The sequence below is a fragment of the Callospermophilus lateralis genome, chromosome 6, assembly GCF_048772815.1.
Source record: "Callospermophilus lateralis isolate mCalLat2 chromosome 6, mCalLat2.hap1, whole genome shotgun sequence".
Classification (NCBI taxonomy): Eukaryota; Metazoa; Chordata; class Mammalia; order Rodentia; family Sciuridae; genus Callospermophilus; species Callospermophilus lateralis.
In genome coordinates this window covers 151,833,335-151,851,842 of record NC_135310.1, presented here as the reverse complement: position 1 = coordinate 151,851,842, position 18,508 = coordinate 151,833,335, and the positions used below count along the sequence as shown (strand labels likewise).

General features: G+C 35.7%; 1 protein-coding gene across 3 annotated transcripts in view; it reads left to right on the top strand.

Moving 5' to 3' along the window:
- The window catches only part of Dtnbp1 (dystrobrevin binding protein 1), a 122,930-nt gene that overhangs the window by 2,576 nt on the left and 101,846 nt on the right, over positions 1 to 18,508 (top strand). For 2 of the 3 annotated variants that reach the window (XM_076859228.1, XM_076859227.1), the window contains exons 2-4: positions 5,821 to 5,874; positions 6,581 to 6,631; positions 12,076 to 12,136. In XM_076859228.1, the coding sequence (XP_076715343.1) occupies positions 5,821 to 5,874; positions 6,581 to 6,631; positions 12,076 to 12,136 (166 nt within the window). The remainder of the gene's footprint in view (positions 1 to 5,820; positions 5,875 to 6,580; positions 6,632 to 12,075; positions 12,137 to 18,508) is intronic. The other variant, XM_076859229.1, reaches the window with a different exon arrangement.

Genomic DNA, 18,508 nt, shown 5'->3' with positions numbered 1-18,508 from the left:
ATTTTTGCAGTTCTGGAGATTGAACCTGAGCCCTTGAACATACTGTACAAATGCTCTACTGCTGAGCTATAACACCCAGTCTCTTGAAAACTTTTTTCTTTTAATGTATTAGTTGTTGATGGACACAATACCTTTTTTTAAGTTATTTTTTTTTTTTAGTTTATCTTTATGTGGTGCTGAGGATCTAACACAGGGCCTCACATGCACTAGGCAAGGGGTCTAGTGCTGTGCTATACCCCAGCCCACAAACTTTTTTAGTAATTTTTTTTCATAGTAACAATTATGTCTACATTGAGACAAACCTACTATTGTAATTGTGTCATATTTTTTCTGCCCTAAGTGGATGGTGGGCCAGCCACAAGGCCCTGGAACTGAAGGGCTTTGGTTCTGGTCCTCATGAGATCTTTCTCATCACTGAGACTTTAATTTAGCTCAGAATTCTAGGGCCACTTTGGAGGGTTCACATAGTACATCCTTTTTTGGGGGGAGGAGAGGAGGTGTTAAACTCTTAGAGAACCTTCTGAATATACAGGTGCACATAGTTCAGATCTACTTGAATCTTTGATTTTTATCACTTGAGTAGTTATAACTAAAGGTCTCAGGACTGAGGTATTCAGACATGTAAAGAGATTTTGCAAATCTCTTCAGGGCCTGAAAAACCTTTACTGAAAGGTTGCAGCTGTCTGTAACAGGCTGTTGTTTCTTGTTTTTAATGCTCTGGATTCTTATGATTAGGAATTTAAAAATCTGTTTATTAATTGTTGCAACTAGGCAGTAGGTGTTTCCTCCTCAAAGCCACTATGCCCCTGGCCTCGATCCCTGCCCAATGGCCTCATTCTCTCTTTTCCCTTTCTGTAGTATCAAAACCTGCACAAAGGAGAGGATCCAGTAATCCATAGTGTGGTGAAATGGTGAAGTTTTGACTGAAATTATGACTTTTCTAGAATTTATCCTTCTTAATAAGGAAGAAAAAAAGTCAGTGTTTAACCTGATTAAATAAATATTTCCTGAGTTCCTGCTAAGTGCCAGACATAAGGTTAAGCACTTGAAGTGTCCTTTTTTTTAATAGAAGCTTTAAAAAAAAGTTTGAGAGGCCATGTACTCAGTTTTGCTTATTTAATAAACAGTGTCTATGTATTGGGCTAGATCCTTGGGCTGTGAAGCTGACTGAAATAGTCCCTACCCCCTGCATGTGTTAAACTAGTGGTAACATAAAGCAAAATGAACTGCATGTTAAAGGTACAAGTGGTGGGTATGTGAGCCCAGAGGAAAGAGTGATTAATTTGGATGCATATACAGAAGACTTCAAAGAGGAAGTGGTTTCCAAACTGGGCCCTGAAGACTGGGGAGAGATTGTGATAGATTTGGGTAAGGATATTTCAGAGATAAAGCAGGAAAGGAAGATCATTGCCTCATAATCTTTAAAGCTTTGCTTAGTTAATTTGTCAACTACTTATAAGGGTTTACTTTGTGACAGGCACTGTTCCAGGTGCTGAGGACATGGCTGAGAACAACTAGACAGCAAATGAGGTCCCTGGTCATTGTAGTGGCAGGAGGCAGAGTATCTGGAAGGTCCTAAGTATTGGGGCTAAAAAACCAAGTTAAGGGGGGGAGTTCTGTTTGTATTTCCAGAAGAGTATGGCTGCATTTCTGGAACAATAATTTAGGTAGTGTGATAAGGTAAGGGTTGGGGATGGGGAGATAAGGCTATAATTTTGGACCAGGTAAGAGATGATGAGGCAGTGTGATAGAAATTTAGAAGACGGGGAATGTGACAGGCAGTGGTTGAATTTGTCAGCAGTGAGATGTGGGAGATGAAAAATGCACAGAAATTGAGAGTGTTGGTTTTGGAGTATCTTAGAGAAATGATGGCATATGCCAACATAAAAGAATAAGAACAGTTTCAGGAGAAGGAGCAGTTGAAGGTGAATTTGTTGTGAAGTAGTAGTTGGAAATTGACACACTCAGGAGCAATTAGAACTGAAGCTTGGTGTATTGGAGATTAATTATGGTAAAGACTCCCTTTTCTGAGTCTGTGCAGCTTTTATGTGAATTTTTCAGTCTTTGGAGCTTAGAGGTCATCTTCACCTTGCAGCATAATTAATGCTTTTGCTTATTCCCTGATCTTGTTAGAAAAAAGGAGGGAGTTGGGGCTGGGGTTGTGGCTCAGTGGTAGAGTGCTCGCCCCTCATGCATGAGGCACTGGGTTCGATCCTCAGCACCATGTAAATGTAAAAATAAAAATATAAAAAAAAGGAGTGAAGGAATTGATAAATACAAATGTGAAAATTTGTGAGCAGAATTTAAAGTTAGAATGATGGAAGCACCAACCTATTTCAGAAGAATTGAGTCTTATGACAAAATATGCCAATATATGTTTTCATGGTGTTTTAAAGCAGTCATAAGTCACCTTTCCTAAGAGGAGATGATATAGATGAGTTGGAAATTTAGGTGCAGATGAATGTAGTGCCATCCAAGTCGCCTCATGCAGTTGGGTCAGCTAAACAGATCTGCTCATCACTCCATGAGACATGCTGTTTGTCTGCATCTTTCTTAAGTTTTTGTCTGAGTGGTTTTGCACGTCACCTCCATTTATTAGTAAAGGCCTTCATTTTAGTATTTTCTTCAAAATTTTGAAGAAATAAATATGCTGGTATTGAATTAAGGCAAGTCTTTGGAGCCATCTAAAAATAAAATTATTGAACTGTTCTGGATGAATTTGAGGTTGAGTGCTTTGAACTTCAAAATGTGCATTAGTTGACATTACTAGAAAATAATTGTTAGATGGCTCTCTTAAATCTATTTATTAGTGTACTCATATAGCAGCACTTAAGCCTTCCTGGGTGTGTATGCTGTTGGAAGAAGAGTGAGAATGGGCCAGGGAAGGAAAGCCTTTCATAGAAACTGGTGCATTAGGAACTCTGCTTTATTTCACCCTGGCCCAGTTATGTATGCAGTTTCTTGGTTTTCTTAATGATGATAATTTTTTATTATACCTTTCATTTGAATTAGTTCTGTTGTTTTTCAAATACCGCTGAGGTTATATTTGGGCTTTTATTTTATTCTTGGCAAATTTTTATGGTTGAGAATAATACTACCATTTTACATTTGAGGAAGCAGGAGTGTTCACCGTAGATCAGTATTTCTTTCCCAGTGTGTCATCACACTGTGGGACATTAAATAGAATTTCAGTGAGTTTTCCAGTGCAAGACCAGTGTGAGGAATTTTAAGTAGAATTATCTCAAAATAAAAATGGTAGACTACTTTCAGTTCCCTTCCAGGTTTTAAGGATGGATCTTAGAAAGGATGTATTTTTTACTTTACTAATTATATCTAACCTTATTTTTTCCACCTTAATAAATAGTGATTGTAACCCTGCATATTTTTCTCTCCTGAACTTTTGTCACTGTTTACAGCTTCCCTGTAGCTGCTTTTTGTTTTCTCCATCAGTTTTCTGACTTTGGCACATTGAAAATTTATTTGAAGAAGGTGTGGTGAGAAAAGATGAATATATTAAAGTCTATTTTGGTTGTTTAAATTTTTTTAAGTTTCAAACATATGCAAAAATAGAGCAACACAATGACTTCCATATATCCATTATACAGATTCAATAATTTTCAACTATTGCCCCATTTGCTTTATCTCTTTCTTTATGTAAAAAGGAAATCTTAGATTTGTCTATTACATCTCTCGTATATCAGTTTGCATCGCTTAAAAAAAATTACAGACATTACATAAATGCAACACCAGCATCATTTCTGACAAAATTAACACTAGTTCCTCAATATTAACAGTTATCTAGTTCATAATCAGATTTTTTTCATTCTTAGAAATGTCTCTTTAGAGCTGATCTGTTCAAATTCAGATCAGATAAGATCTTCAGGGTCCATTTGGTTAAAGACCTGTGTTTGTTGGGAGCCACTGGGGTGCTCTTGGTGACCTGCAGCAGCTTCATTTCCAGTTCCCTGTAACTCCTTTCTTCCAGATCACTTTTTCCTTTCTTGGAAGGGAGAAGGAAAGGACCCTAAACTGGCGTATTGAGAAATTGAAAGTTTATTTTAGAAATAAATATATGAACAATCAGTCTAGAGATTAGCTAAATCATATGGTCAGAGTGGTCCAGAGAGCATCTTATCCCTTTCACACCTGATAGCATGGACTCAGGTCATTGAAAATATCCTAGACTCATTTTCAAGGGTGATCCAGTGTCATGTAACTAACTACCCTAGGATAATCCCCCTTAGTTGTCTCACCTAAATGCCTTTCTCTCATTTTGGAGTAAAAATGGCAAAGCATGACTATAAAAATACCTTTGTCTAATTCTTGTTAGATTAATCTTGGTTTAAGCCAGATTTACTATTTTTAAGATAAGCTTAGAAATTTTATTTTTTTCTGTGAGACAGATGAAATGTTTGTGTAATTTTCTTGACTCATCTGATAGATAACCGAATTTTGTACTAAAGAGATGGCTTAATTTGGGGGGCATTGTAGAGAAATCTAATTTTTTTTTTAAAAAGAGATTAAAATGACAAATTGGCATACCGATTTTGTTAAAAAAATACATTTGATCAGAAATCCCTTTCTTGTGCTTAACCAGGCATTATTGACAAAAAGATGGAATCTGTGTCAGGGTTTGCATGTATAGTTGGGCAGGTAGCATACTGTATAATGTAGATGTGTGAGGTATGCATGTGATAGTCAGCAGGTCCTGGCTGATGTCAGTAAAGCATCCTAAAGAAGGAGCACCCATTTCTGTGTTTTGCAGAGGCTTTGAGGGGTTAGCAGTGGTACTGTGGGCTATTTCAGTGTCTTGTTTTAAAATGAATATTTGTTGAAGTGATTAAGAACATGTATAGCACTATCTTATAAGAGACTATCTCATAATCTAGCACTTGTTTATTGGCAATTTAGTTATCTGGAGTAGAGTCTACATACAAAAGAAAGTGAAACTGGGCCAGTAAAGTGAAAATAAATTGTACAGTCTGAACATCGTATTTTATATTTAGAAGAACCTGCTAAATAACTTTGTCTGCAGTTCTAGCCCATGTTTCTGTTTTGTTTTCTAGCCCACTCATTTAAAAACAACACATAAAGGGAAGGAGGCTGAAGGAGTTAGATAGTTAGCAGAAGCAGTACAGGATCCTGAAATCAGCTAACCAAGTGTAGAGGCTGAAACTTTAGGAAAAATGGATGCAGTAAGCCCAGACAAACCCCATGTATTTGTTCATATTAGCAAATGCAGATGGATTCCTAGCTCAGAAGCATCTGAAGGAAGTACTGTTCTGCCCCAACAGGCAGCCAGATATCATACAGACAAACTGGAGTTACCAAAAAATGGTAAATGGGGTTTGCCAAATCTTCTTTATTGAAAACAGTTTGTAATATATTTAGAAAGTTTTTTATCAACTGAAATTTCAATAATGCAGGTACTTAAAATAACTGAGTGCCTGGGATTGTGTCTAATGAAAGTATGCCTTGTTCATGAATAGTTTACCTTACCTTCTGAGTTCACCTATGTGAATCACTACTTTTTGTAGTGATACCAGATATTAAGGTTTCTCTGCTTTGATCACTTTTAGGAATCTTTGTTTCTAACAAAGAAATTTGGGAAAAGCAAGTATATAAAAATTGCTTCTCACTTTGCATTTGTGATTATTTGACATACAGTAAAAACACTGAAATATTTGTTGCCTCTACGGGTGCTTAATTTTTTTTTTTTTTTAAAAAGCCTATCCCACCAAAAATTGTAACAGCTGTGAAAACTTGTGGTTGAAAGTCTCTTGACCTGTGAAAATATATTTTATGCTTGTCGAATTATAGGCTGAAGACTTTGAGTGACAAGTCAAAAGAAGCTAAAGTAAAAAGCAAACCCAGGTAAGCTCAGGCTAAGATTCTAATTTACCTTGACTTGAATTGCATAACGCTTTTGATTGTAGACATAATAGTAAAATTATTTTATGCATATTAGATCTGTTGAGTGCATCAACTACAAAATAACTTATTGATTCTAAATTTTGTAACAGGAAAGTTGTGAAATGGTTGAAAAAATGGTGAAGTGTGATTGTTCACTCTGATAATCAATAGCTGTTGTTTGATCACAAGTAATTTGTATGTTCAGAGAAAAGTAAAAGTTCTGCATCATTGTAAAGCATATTAATAATAAAATAGGACATAGTAAACGAATCTTTTTAGCTCTTGCTTGTTTTATATGAAAACACCATTATTGTGTCCTTTGTTCATTTTTTTAGTAAAGCATATGCTCAGATTTCACTTTCTACCTTGAGATAATGAATTTGGATCATGTGTATTCTCTTTGTGTAGTGTTAAAATGTTTATTGTTTTATTTTCTGAAAACAATCTGCATGGGACAAAGTGACAGTTTGATATACTACAGTACGTTAAATCTAACATAATACATTTTTCTAAAAGTTTAGATCAATTGTCAGTAATTTTAAAATATTCTTATAATTGATGGTGCCAGCTTTCTTGTATGTAACTTTCTTTTTAAGATTCAGTGTTGACAAAATTTAAGATTCTTTTTAAGATTCAGTGTTAATAAAGTAAGTGTTTCTTTTGGCAGAACTGTTCCATATTTGCCAAGGTACTCTGCTGGACTGGAATTACTTAGCAGGTAAATGTTTTCCTTTAGAGAAGAAGGTTAAACTTCTGTTGTCTAAAGTTATTTTATAGATAAAAATTTTAAAACGCCTAAACATTACCTTAATATAGGGGTTGGAGGTTATTATTACTTTTTCTTTGAGGCTTTTACTTTTCACTGATTAGTAGAAAGGACAGACTTCCACATACCACTATTTGCTAGTCAATAGTTAGCAATATATATTTATTATCTCTGATTTATTTACAGAAAACTGGATTCTGAATTTGAGTTTTCAATCAGGTTTCTTACTTTGATTCTTAATTTTATATCATTTATTTTCCAATCTGTTCCTATTGACATGCATACATAATAAAACGTGGTTTTCTTAGACATGACATCAAAAGCAGGAGCAACAAAAGAAACAGATTGGACATGATCAAAATTAAACACTTTTTGCTTCAAAGAATACCACTAAGAAAGTGAAACCACCACCCATAAAATGGAGAAAAAATATCTGCAGTCATTTATCTGATGAAGGACTTGTATCCAGAACATATAAAGAACATTTAAATTCAACAATAAAGACAACTCAGTGAAGAAACAAAGGATTTTAACAGACATCTCTCATAAGAGATATACAAATGGTCAATAAGAACCTGAAAAGATGCTCAACATTATTAGTCCCCAGAGAAATGCACAGCAAAACCACAATGAGGTGCTACCTCATACTCACTAGCATCTCTATATTAAAAAAGATAGGCTATATCAAGTGTTGGCAAAGGTCTGAGGGAATTAGCAACCTTATTAATTGCTGGTTGACTTGTAAATTTATACAGCCACTTTGTAAAATAGTTATGTAGTTTCTTTAAAAATTACATATAGAGCCAGGCATGGTGGGCATGCCTGTAATCCCAGTGGCTCGGAAGGCTGAGGTGGGAGGATTGCAAGTTCAAAGCCAGCCTCAGCAAAAGTGAGGCATTAAGCAACTCAGTGAGACCCTGTCTCTAAATAAAATACAAAATAGGGCTGGGGAGGTGGCTCAGTGGTCAAGTGCCCGTGAGTTCAATTCCCAGTACAAAAATAAGTAAATATAAATAAATAGATATATCTATAGATATATGTATAAATATAAATAAAATTACCTATGACTTTGCAATTTCACTTCAATAGAGTTGAAAACATATATCCACATAAAAACTTTTATCTAAATGTGCATAGTAGTATTATTTATAATAGCCAAAATTAGAATATAAATGTCCATTAGCTGATAAATGCATAAACAAAATATATATCCACATAAGAGAATATTATTCTGCCACAAAAAGGCAAGGAATGTGATATGGGTAAAACTTAAAAGCATATGCTGTGGGAAAGGAACTAGTGTAGACGGCCACATATTATATAATTCCATTTACATGAAATGTCCAAAAGACAAACGCATAGAGTTGAAAAGTAGATTAGTGTTTAGTAAGGTTTGTAGGGAATTGGGTAGTGACTAGTGCGTATGGGTGATGAAAATATTTTGAAGTTAGTGTGATCATTGCACAGCATTGTGAATATATTAAAAACTACTAAATTATGCACTGTAAAAAGGTATATTTTAAGGCTGGGGTTATGGCTTGGTGTTAGAGCACTTGCCTAGCATGTACGAGGCACTGGGTTCAATCCTTAGCACTGCATACAAAATAAATAAAGGCATGATGTCCATCTACAACTATAAAAAATGTTTTTAAAAAGGTATATTTTATGGTTATCAATTATACCAAAGCTATTATAAAAAATAAGTACTTGTATTGAAAATGTCATGTGACATTCTATTCTCTGTAACATGTCGTCTGACAGATGTGTGGTAAGGATGTGCACTGCAGAAGATAGCTACTTTTCCTTATCTATATTCATTTCTATACCATCAACTTTACCTACATTTCCCCTTTAAACCCAGGGCCTCATACTTGCTAGGTACACACACTACCACTGAGCTGCACCCCTAGTCCTGTTATTCAGCACCCAGTCTCTTTCCGGGATATTTAATGTTAATTTTTTGGGTTTTTTTTTTTTCCCTCTGAAAGGGCCATACTTTCCTGTTTTTGCATATCCTGTAATTTTTTTTTTAATTGAAGACTGAACATTTATATACTGTGGTAACACTGAAGATCAGATTTTTCCCCTTTCCCAGGATCTGCTGTTTGTTTTTTATTATGGTAGTGTCTACGTGCTGTTGTCAGCCTACAGTGTAAACTTAAGGTTTCCTCGGATCTTTTCTGAGCTTATATCTTTCACTGGTCATGTGTGGTGACTTTCTAAATGTCCCTGTATCTGTGGTTGCTTTTGAATGTCTTAGTCATTAAATGTCTGATTCCCAAGGAGGAAAAGATAATGAAAAGGCATAAAAACTAGGTGCTGGCCTTTCAAATCTGCTGAAATTCTCTTTAACAGGAGCAGGAAGGATTTTTAATAATGGTCGCCTCTGTATCTGCATCTCCCTGATCAGAGGCAGCAACTAGTGATCAGAACATGGGTCCCCAGTTTGGAGGACCGGGTCCTCTTTGCCAGCCTAGCTCCCACAACCTGCATAGGAGCTGCTTCAGGAGCAATTGTGTGGCTGCCTGCCTTGGGGCTTGGGTTGGGGGATGGGTAGCTGTGGCTGTGCTGAGAGATGGAATTGAACAAAATTGATCTGTTTTCCATCCAAGCTTTCCCCTAGAAATCACAAGCCTTCAGTAGATGCCAATTTCAAATAGTTTCTTCAGATAGGTTCTGTCAGTACAGCTGTGGCCCAGGGAAGAAGGCAGATTCCTGGTGCTTCCCACTTTGGCATCTTCTCTGTGACTTCTAAATCATAGCTTTAGGCAGTGTGGTGTATAACAGTTAAAAGTCAGTCTCCTTAATGAGTCTACCTTAGAAGGTAATTATTTATGTATATGTTGATTTTTCTGATTATGTTGTGAATTCTTCCACTAATTCTATATATGAAGTATTATTAGAATAATGAATTATTGCATTATCAGAATGATTTTTTCTCCATTTTTCATCATTGATTTGCAATTTTAAAGACATTTTAAAGCATGAAAATTGAAGACTTATATCCAGGATCTTTATAACAAGGCCACCCATTTGTTGAAAGTGACTAGATAAAGATGACTTTCAAAGCTCCGTGATATGTGTAACACCTGCTGTGTAGACTTCTGTGAGCAATCTTATAGGAATGAATTTTTAAAACTGCTGATTGGCAGCTGAGGCCCATGCAAGGTTGGTTAGCATGTCTCTGTAATGGTTTGTATACCTTTCTGTAATAATGCTCAGTAGCATAGGAGAGCAGAAAAAAATGACTGGTTAAGTTAACCTGTGTTATTTTTTTAAGAAATATCAAATACAGAAGGAAAAGTCAAGAACCAGCTGCTGAACTGGTGGATATGAGGGAAGGTGATATAATGGTAAAGAGGGTGTGGAAAGCACAAATACAACAGGGACAAAAAGGAGATGGTAGGAAAAGAATGATTGATCTGGAGTTGAAATGGCAGGCAGTGATGAATTTGCTCTTTTCCATTGATTGGAGAAAATGATAGAAAATTTTATCATGAAGCCCTGAATTTAAATTTTGAAGTGAGTGTATTTATTTCTTCACTTGGCAGACATTTAATAACTCCCCTGTGCTAGGTACTAGAGATTTGAGATGCTGAGGTAAAGTCCATCTCAGCAACTCTGATGCCTACATTTAGTAATGTTTGGCATTCGGTGAATCTTGTTGATTTTAATTGATACTTACACAGTCTGATTCACCAGAGAAAATTTTCAATCTTTCTGTTAGTTGACAGTGACAGTAAGACTATTAATTGTGTTACCTTCCACCTTGCCTTTCATTATGTATATACATATATACACTGATAACACTCTGTTGGGATTGTCAGATTTATTTTCCTATTTAAATTCAACAGGAAAATTGTAAATTTCTCTGTAACTATAAAGGAGGGTAGTATAAATTCATTGAATACATAGTCCCTTTCAGAGAATTGTCACTTGAATAGTTAGAATTTTAGATAAGATGGAAAATCATGTTTTACATCAGCAACCATGTGTGAATCGTGCAGAAATTGTATTTTTTAAATCTTGAGATCATTTTATACTTAAAAACAATTATAAAAATAGAACAAGGAATTCAATCTTCCCTGATTTTGCATACTATGATAATTATGATCAGAAGCAAAAAATTAGTGTTGGTAAATACTGTAACTCTTATTCAGATTTCTGTAATTGTCTGAATAATATCTTTTTTTCTGAACTAAGATCCAGTCCAGCATCACACATTTTATTTGGTCACTGTGCCTCCTTTATCTCTTGTAGTCAGAACACTTCCTGAGTTTGTCTTCTCATGATCTTGACACTTTTGAAAAGGAGTGGTCAGTGTTTGCAAAATGTCCCATTAACTCAAGTTTGTTTCCTCTTTCCTAATGAATGAATTCAAGTTAGTGCCCTCTATCAGAAAACACTAGAAGAGTGATTTTGTGTCCTTCTCAAGTACACCACATCAGGGGGCACCTGATGTTGATATTTCTCATTGCCCTTGATCATTCTGAATCCTTGTTTATGAGTATCTGCTAAGAATTGGATAGCATGTCTCTGTAATGGTTTGTATACATACCCTCCACTCTCTTCTTACCATTTTAGTTAATGTGTATCCTCTGGAGAGATACTTTGAGGCTATGTAAATATCCTGTTTCTCTTCGTACTTTCATCCACAAATTTTAAATCCATTAGAATTCTTTTCTGAAACAGTTATTTTTCTTATATTTATCAAGTAGTGATTTTCATCATTTCTTTTAAAATTAATTGGCATTCTATAAAACAAGAGTTTTTCTCCTCTCCTTCCTTTATTTATTCAACTATTTGTTTATATCACTACGGACTCATGGATGTTTGTTTTATTCTTTAAGTTATAATCCATTACTACCATTATTTTTTTTTTTGGTTGCTTTAATTGTCCCATATTTGGCCATAGAAGCTCTTTGAAGTTCTTGGAACGTGTCCCCTTATTTTTTGAGCTGCTTCTTTCTGGAGTGGTATTATGTTCCAGGTTCATCTTTTTTTTTTTTTTAATTCTAATTAGTTATACATGACAGTAGAATGCATTTTGACATTTGACACATCATACATAAATGAAGTATAACTTCTCATTCTTCTGGTTGTACATGATGTAGAATACACTGATTGTGTAGTCATACATGTACATAGGGTGATAATGTCTGTTAGTTCTTCTATTCTTCCTACCCCCATACTCCCTCCCCACCCTTCACTCCCCTCTGTCTAATCCAAAGTACCTAAGTACCTCTTTGTCCCTAGCCCCCACCTCCCATCCCCAATTATTGTGAATTAGCATCCACATATCAGACAAACCATTTGGCCTTTGGTTTATTGGGATTGGCAATAGTATTTCTTTTTAATGTGTGATTTTTCATTTTGAATTGTTTTGCTTTTCTTAGATATGAAGATACCTGGGCTGCACTTCACAGAAGAGCCAAAGAATGTGCAAATGCTGGAGAGGTAAAGGATCGGCTAATTTTATTTAACTATGTATTTATTTATTTAGGTGCCAGGGATTGAACCCACTGAGCTACATCTGTACCCAGTCCTTTTTGGTTTTTTTTTTGGAGACAGAGTCTCGCTGAGTTTCTTAGGACCTCACTAAGTTGCTGAGGCTGTCTTTGAACTTGGGATCCTCCTACCTCAGCCTCCTCAGCAACTGGGATTACAGGCACGCACCACCATGCTCATCTAGAATTGGCTAATTTTATATTCATGGGAAAATTTCCTTTTCGATATTAAATGCTAATTTATTAAGAATTAAGTTTATTATTGTATGGAAGTATTTTGCAGTACTTCAAATTCAATCCCTGGCATCTAAATAAATATCTAATATTGAATTTAGTTCAAACTCCCAAATTATTATTTTGGTGCTGGGGATTTAACTCAGGGGCATTTTGCCACAGAGCTTTATCCTCAGCCCTTTTTTTTAAATTTTGAGAGAGAATATCATTAAGTTGCTTCAAGTCTTGCTAAGTTACTGGACTTGAAGTCTTCCTACCTCAGCCTCCGAAGTCACTATTATTATAGGTGTGCACTACCTTGCCTGGCTCGCACTCCCCCCCCCCCCCAACACAATTTCTCAGTCTGGTAATTTAGTTTAGTTGGGTTGGAGAATTTTTAACTTTTATTTTAAGAACAGTGAGGTATTTCATTCATCTAGGTATAATGCTTTGAATTAGAGCTTGATAACGTTGTAGTATATGTAAATTATGAGATGTGACCTCATTCTACCCACTGTTAAAGAATTTCTTACTGTTTGGGCAAAAGCTTAGCTTTGCTCAGTCTACCTAAAATCAACACTTGAGTTAACAACAACAAAAAAAGTTAAGTATATAAATAATATATACAAATATACGTATATATAAAATATAAACATTTCAGTGATTTGAATGCTATTTAAAGAACAAATTTATTTTTAGGTATTTATAGAGTATATAATGAATGAAAGTAACTTGTATTTAAAATTACTGGTACACACACTTAAAGCTTTACTAGCCATGATCAAATATTTTGTGCTATTAATGTCAGTTAAACTTTCTCTTAGATATTTCTGTATGTCTGACTTTTGGATTTAAGACTTTCTTTACCATCTACCTATGTTAGTGAAGCTTTAATAGTTTAGAACAAAGGAATATTTATGATGACCTTTAGATACTAGTGTTTCTTTCTCTTAGAAATTGCTGAGAAGAGGAGAATGTTAGTATCTGGCAGTAAGGCAGAGTAGTCACAGCCATATGCTGCATGACCAAGTTTCTCGGTCAACCATGGGCTAAATATATGAGAGCACCATTGAATGATAATAGAGCTGAAATGCAAGTGATGTCACAGCTGAGGTTTTTTCAAAGTGCAGCATGTTATCATGTTTGTGGTGGTGTTGGTGTATACATACTGCACTGCCATGTAACTCATACAATTATGAATAGCACATAAAATAATAAAGGAATGTGTGGCTGGTTTACATATTGACTGTCCTTTTTAATTATTTTAAAATGTACTTCTACTTATTTAAAAACAACAACAAAAACAGTTTACCATAAAACAGTGCGCCATGTTTTGCATACTGTTAACTTGCTATTCCACGGCAGCCTCATCTCGGTTTATCACATCTTGATCGCATCATTTTCCCTTGTGCTTGATTTAATCTTATGTTATCTTGTTCTTCATGGCCCTTAAGTATACAAAAATAGCTGCTAATGTTGCCATTAAAAGGCCACATCGAATAATTGACCTGCTAACAAAATTAAAAGTGATCAAGTGGACTATGAAGGTGGAAGCGCAGCAATGTTATCACTTGGCCTTAATCTAGAGCAGAGTGATGGAAGCTGTTAAAGGACCTGCTTCTTTGATGAAGGCAATGAGACTAACAAATTCAAGATGAGCCTGTGTCAGATACTGAGAAACTTCCAGTGGCCTGGATTGAAGACCCTCTCAGCACCAGGACAATCATGGCCACAGCAAGAGATTGTTCACAGTGTTGAAAGAAAAGGCCGGACCCACCTCTGATATTGAATGTGCCTCCAGCTGTGGGGATTTAAGCTATTCAAGAATCATTATTCATCATAGAATGTGAAAGAATGTTGAGTCCATGAGTGCTGCTGTGAGGGCAGCTGAGGGGTTTTTGGAAATACTAGATAAACTTATCATGGAGGAAAATCACCTGCCGAGCAGATCTTCAAGTGGATGAAAGCTCCCTATATGGAATAGGAGGACTAGAAGGACTTTTACCCCATAAGCATCCAGGTCAGTGTTAGGTTTCTTGGCTTTTAAGGAGAAGATAACAGTTTTGCTTGAGGGCAATGTTGCAGGCTACAGATTGAAACCCTCTCATACCCTCTGGCACTGTGAGAACTGCAGGACTTTCCAGCATATCAGTAAGCACACAGAGTGTCCTATGGAACAATAGGAAGTCATGCATGACCCAGTCCTCTTCTAGAATGCCTCCTGAGTGCTTTGCCAGCAGAACTGAGAAACACTGTTTGGAGAATAACATACTTTTCAAAATAGTGCTTATTGTTGGATTGTTGGTAATGCTTCATATATCTGCCTTTTATTGGTGATCTTCATCCCTTTGTCAAAGTGGTGTTTCTCCTTCTAAATATCACCCTTTTGATCTGTATCAAGGACTTACAGCAACTTTTAAGGCCTACTACTGGAGGAAGACTTTTGCCCAGGCTAGTACTGCAACTGAACAAGATGCTGAGAAGATGCTGCTGCAGCCCGAACTTTACTTGGGCTTAGGGTGATTTCTCCATGGAGTATATGCTGACATCTGGAAGAAGATATTCAAGAGATTTGTCCATGACTTCAGAAGATTCACGAAGGAAGAAGTTGCAGAAATCAACAAGATACAAAGAAAATATTTTTGTATAACTGTACGATATGTTTGTGTTTTAACCTGTTACTATATAAGTCAAACTAAAAAACTATAGTAAACTAAGTTTATTATTGAAGGAAGAAAAGTCTACGGTAGGTACAATAGTGTCCTGGGCCTGCACATTTCTTCTCCACTCACTTGCTGATTCCCCCAGAGCAAATTCCAGTCCTGCACACTCCAGCCCTGGTAAGCGCCCTAGACAGGTGTATCTCCTCCCCACCCATACCATATTTTTACTGAATCATTTTTTTTTGTTTAGATATGTTACAGTTTAGATTGTGTTTCAGTTATCTACAGTATTCTATATAATAACCTGCTGTACTGGTTTAGGAGCCATAGCTATCTACTATGTAGTCTAGGTATGTAATGGGCTAGACCTTTTAGGTTAAAGTGCTCTTTGGTGTTTGCACAAAGATGAAATTGCTTAATGGTGCATTTCTCAATATTCCCTTTTGTTAATTGACTCCTGACTACTTTGAAAAGCCCTGTAGTAGCAGGGTGTGGTCTATAGCATGTCTATAATCCCAGTGACTGGAGGCTGAGGCAGGAGGATCACAAATTTCATTATCCCAGGCAAGTCAGTGACCCTGTCTCAAAACAAAAAATAAAAAAGGACTGTAGATGTACCTCAGTGGCACAATGCCCTTGAGTTCAAGCCCTCGTACTGCCAAAGAGAGAGAGAAAGGGAAACAAAGCCCTGTAGCCCTGAAACACGAGTATGTGTTCTCTCTCTCTTTTTCTCCCTCTCTGTATATATAAAAGTATATATTTATGTATAACATATAAAAAAGTCATGGATGACCCAGATCCCCTTCTAAAATGCCTGAGTTTTAGGTTAAATGTGAAAGAATACCTGTTTATATATTATAAATATTGCATATAAGAATTTTTGTATGTGTATACATTCTTTAAAAATGCATTAAGCTCACAAAAATATATAAGGATGTATATTTGAATATAAGAATTTATAATATACATTAAGCTCACAAAATTAAAAGATTAAAAGGCTTAAAAAAATGAATAAGGAACTAAAATCAGTGTTAAAAGTATAAAATATGCAATCTGGGTCAAATAGTAAAAAACTTTTGGATATTTATTGGGATGGAAGACTTGGGAACTGAATCTGAGACACTTACATAATGCTCTTTGAACTTTGAAGTGGCTACATCCCCTAGTGAAAGGTTATGGTCTACCTATTGGCAGAAGGAACCAACAAGGAAATTTGTCAGTATTCCTGAACAAATTGGCATATGGTTTTGGCCTCACATAATTATGGGGTTGTTTATTATAATACCTCCTAAGGAACTGAGGAACTCAGTTAGGAAATGAGAGTCACAAGTGACTGCATTTTGACAACCAAGAAATTCTTCATAGATGAAACTCTCTCTGCCTGGAGCCCTCAGATTCCCACAGATTCTGGTCCCTTCCTCCCAAATAGTAGCAAACACCCAAACCTTCCCAGTTGTCAGAACCAGAGACTTCTCTGCTTTCCAAAAGTACAATTCCCAGCTGTAATAATGAAAATGTACTTCAAAGCCCTCTGTAATGTATTGAGACATGTAAATATTTAAGTGTGTTTATTATTAGTGGTGTTAAACTTATCACATGTTTATTTTATCAGACCTGCTCATGTGTCTTTGTCAGCTTTTAACTCAACAGCATCAGTCTCTTGGGGCAAACATACTCATAGACAATTCAGTCTTGTTTAACAAATTATTTCATACTTATCTATTTTAAAGCCAATTCTAACTATATAATTTTAGAATTTAGAGCAGTATCTTAAAAAGCAAATGTCTGTGGTCAATAGTAACTTAGTTGCCTAGGCTTTTTCTAAACAAGTTCTAAGATATTTTTCCCTTCCTTAGCAATCAGTAAGTGAATACAGAGTTAATAATGACTTAGGGGTTAGAGCCTGAGGGCAGTTTTCTGAAGTTAGACCTCTAGTGTTTTGCTTCTAGCTTACTAAAGTTGTTAAAAAATCAAATGAAATAATATATCTCCTTTGACTCTGAACTGTGCAATTTTGTATAGAGTCAGGTCTTGTTATCCACATTGTAAGTCACTGGTGTTCCATGCTCATTCTTTATTTGCCTAATCTCAGTGGCTGCCAGAAGGGATTTTGGAATGAAGCCCTCTGGGTTTATCCTACTCCTAAAGTTGATTTCCTGTTATTTAAACTGGATTTGTTGACTTAGAGGTAGAAAATTGAATTTCTGGGAATAAATTATTTTTTATCATAATCTTATAGCCTATATTCAGAATATATTTTTAATTTTGTGGAAGTTACATAAGATAAACTATCATTAAGTTTTAATATTAAATATTGGTGGGTTGGGGCTGTAGCTCAATGGGTAAAGCCCTTGCCTTAGATATGTGAGGCACTGGATTGGATCCTCAATACCTTTGATTTTTAGTAAGGAATGATTAATATTCCAGAATTGTTTATTATAGATTTAACAACTTTTTAAAAAGATATGCCATATATATTTATGCATACACATATACAAGGGCGGGGGGGGGGCCGTGTGTGTCTGTTTGTTTATTTATTTATTTATTGTGATACTGGAGATTGAACACAGGACACTCTACCACTGAACCACATTACCAACCCCTTTTTCAAAATTATTTTCGTTTTCAGACAGGGTCTTCCTAAGTTGCCAAAGCTGACCTTAAACTTGGGATCCTCCTGCCTCAGCCTCCTGGGCAGGCCCCCAAGTTGCTGGGATTATAGGCATGCACCACCATGCCTGGCTCAGGCAAAATGTATTATTTATTCTTAAGATGTCCCTGTAATAAAGGAATTTTGTTACAGTTTAAAGTCTGAAGCCAAGAGAATTTGAGAAATCTTCCACCAAACTATGCCTAAGAGTGCAGGATATTCTTTATTCATCTCCAGTGCCTAAAACAGGGATTAGCAAATAATGGGCAGTCAATAGAAGTTGTTTGAACTTTAGAAATGAATTTTGTGAACACAGATCTTTGTTTCAAGCCAATTCCTTACCACATCACAGTTGTATCTTTTATCGCAGTTTAGTACTTTTTTAGTACTTTTAAAACTACTTTTAGAGATTATTATAAAGACCAGTTGACAATCATGATATCTGCCTATGGTCCCAGCTACTTGGAGAGGCTAAGACAGTGTGGCTTTTGCCCAGGAATTCAAGGCCAGCCTGAACAACATAGCTAGACCCTCATCTCTTAATAAATAAAATAGTAAATAAATAAAAAATTAAAAAATAATGAGAAATACAGTTCACAGAAAGCTTGGTATCACCTCTTCCCCTCAACATAGGCCTGAATATGAGAGATGGTATGATTATTGTCCCGTTGTGGGCTGGAAACAATAGGGAGATACATTGTACTCGGTGTTTTTTTTCCAGATGTGAGTGTTTCTACATTTTAATATAATAAAAAAACCTAGTAATAATAATCTAGTAAAATAATAATTTTGTATC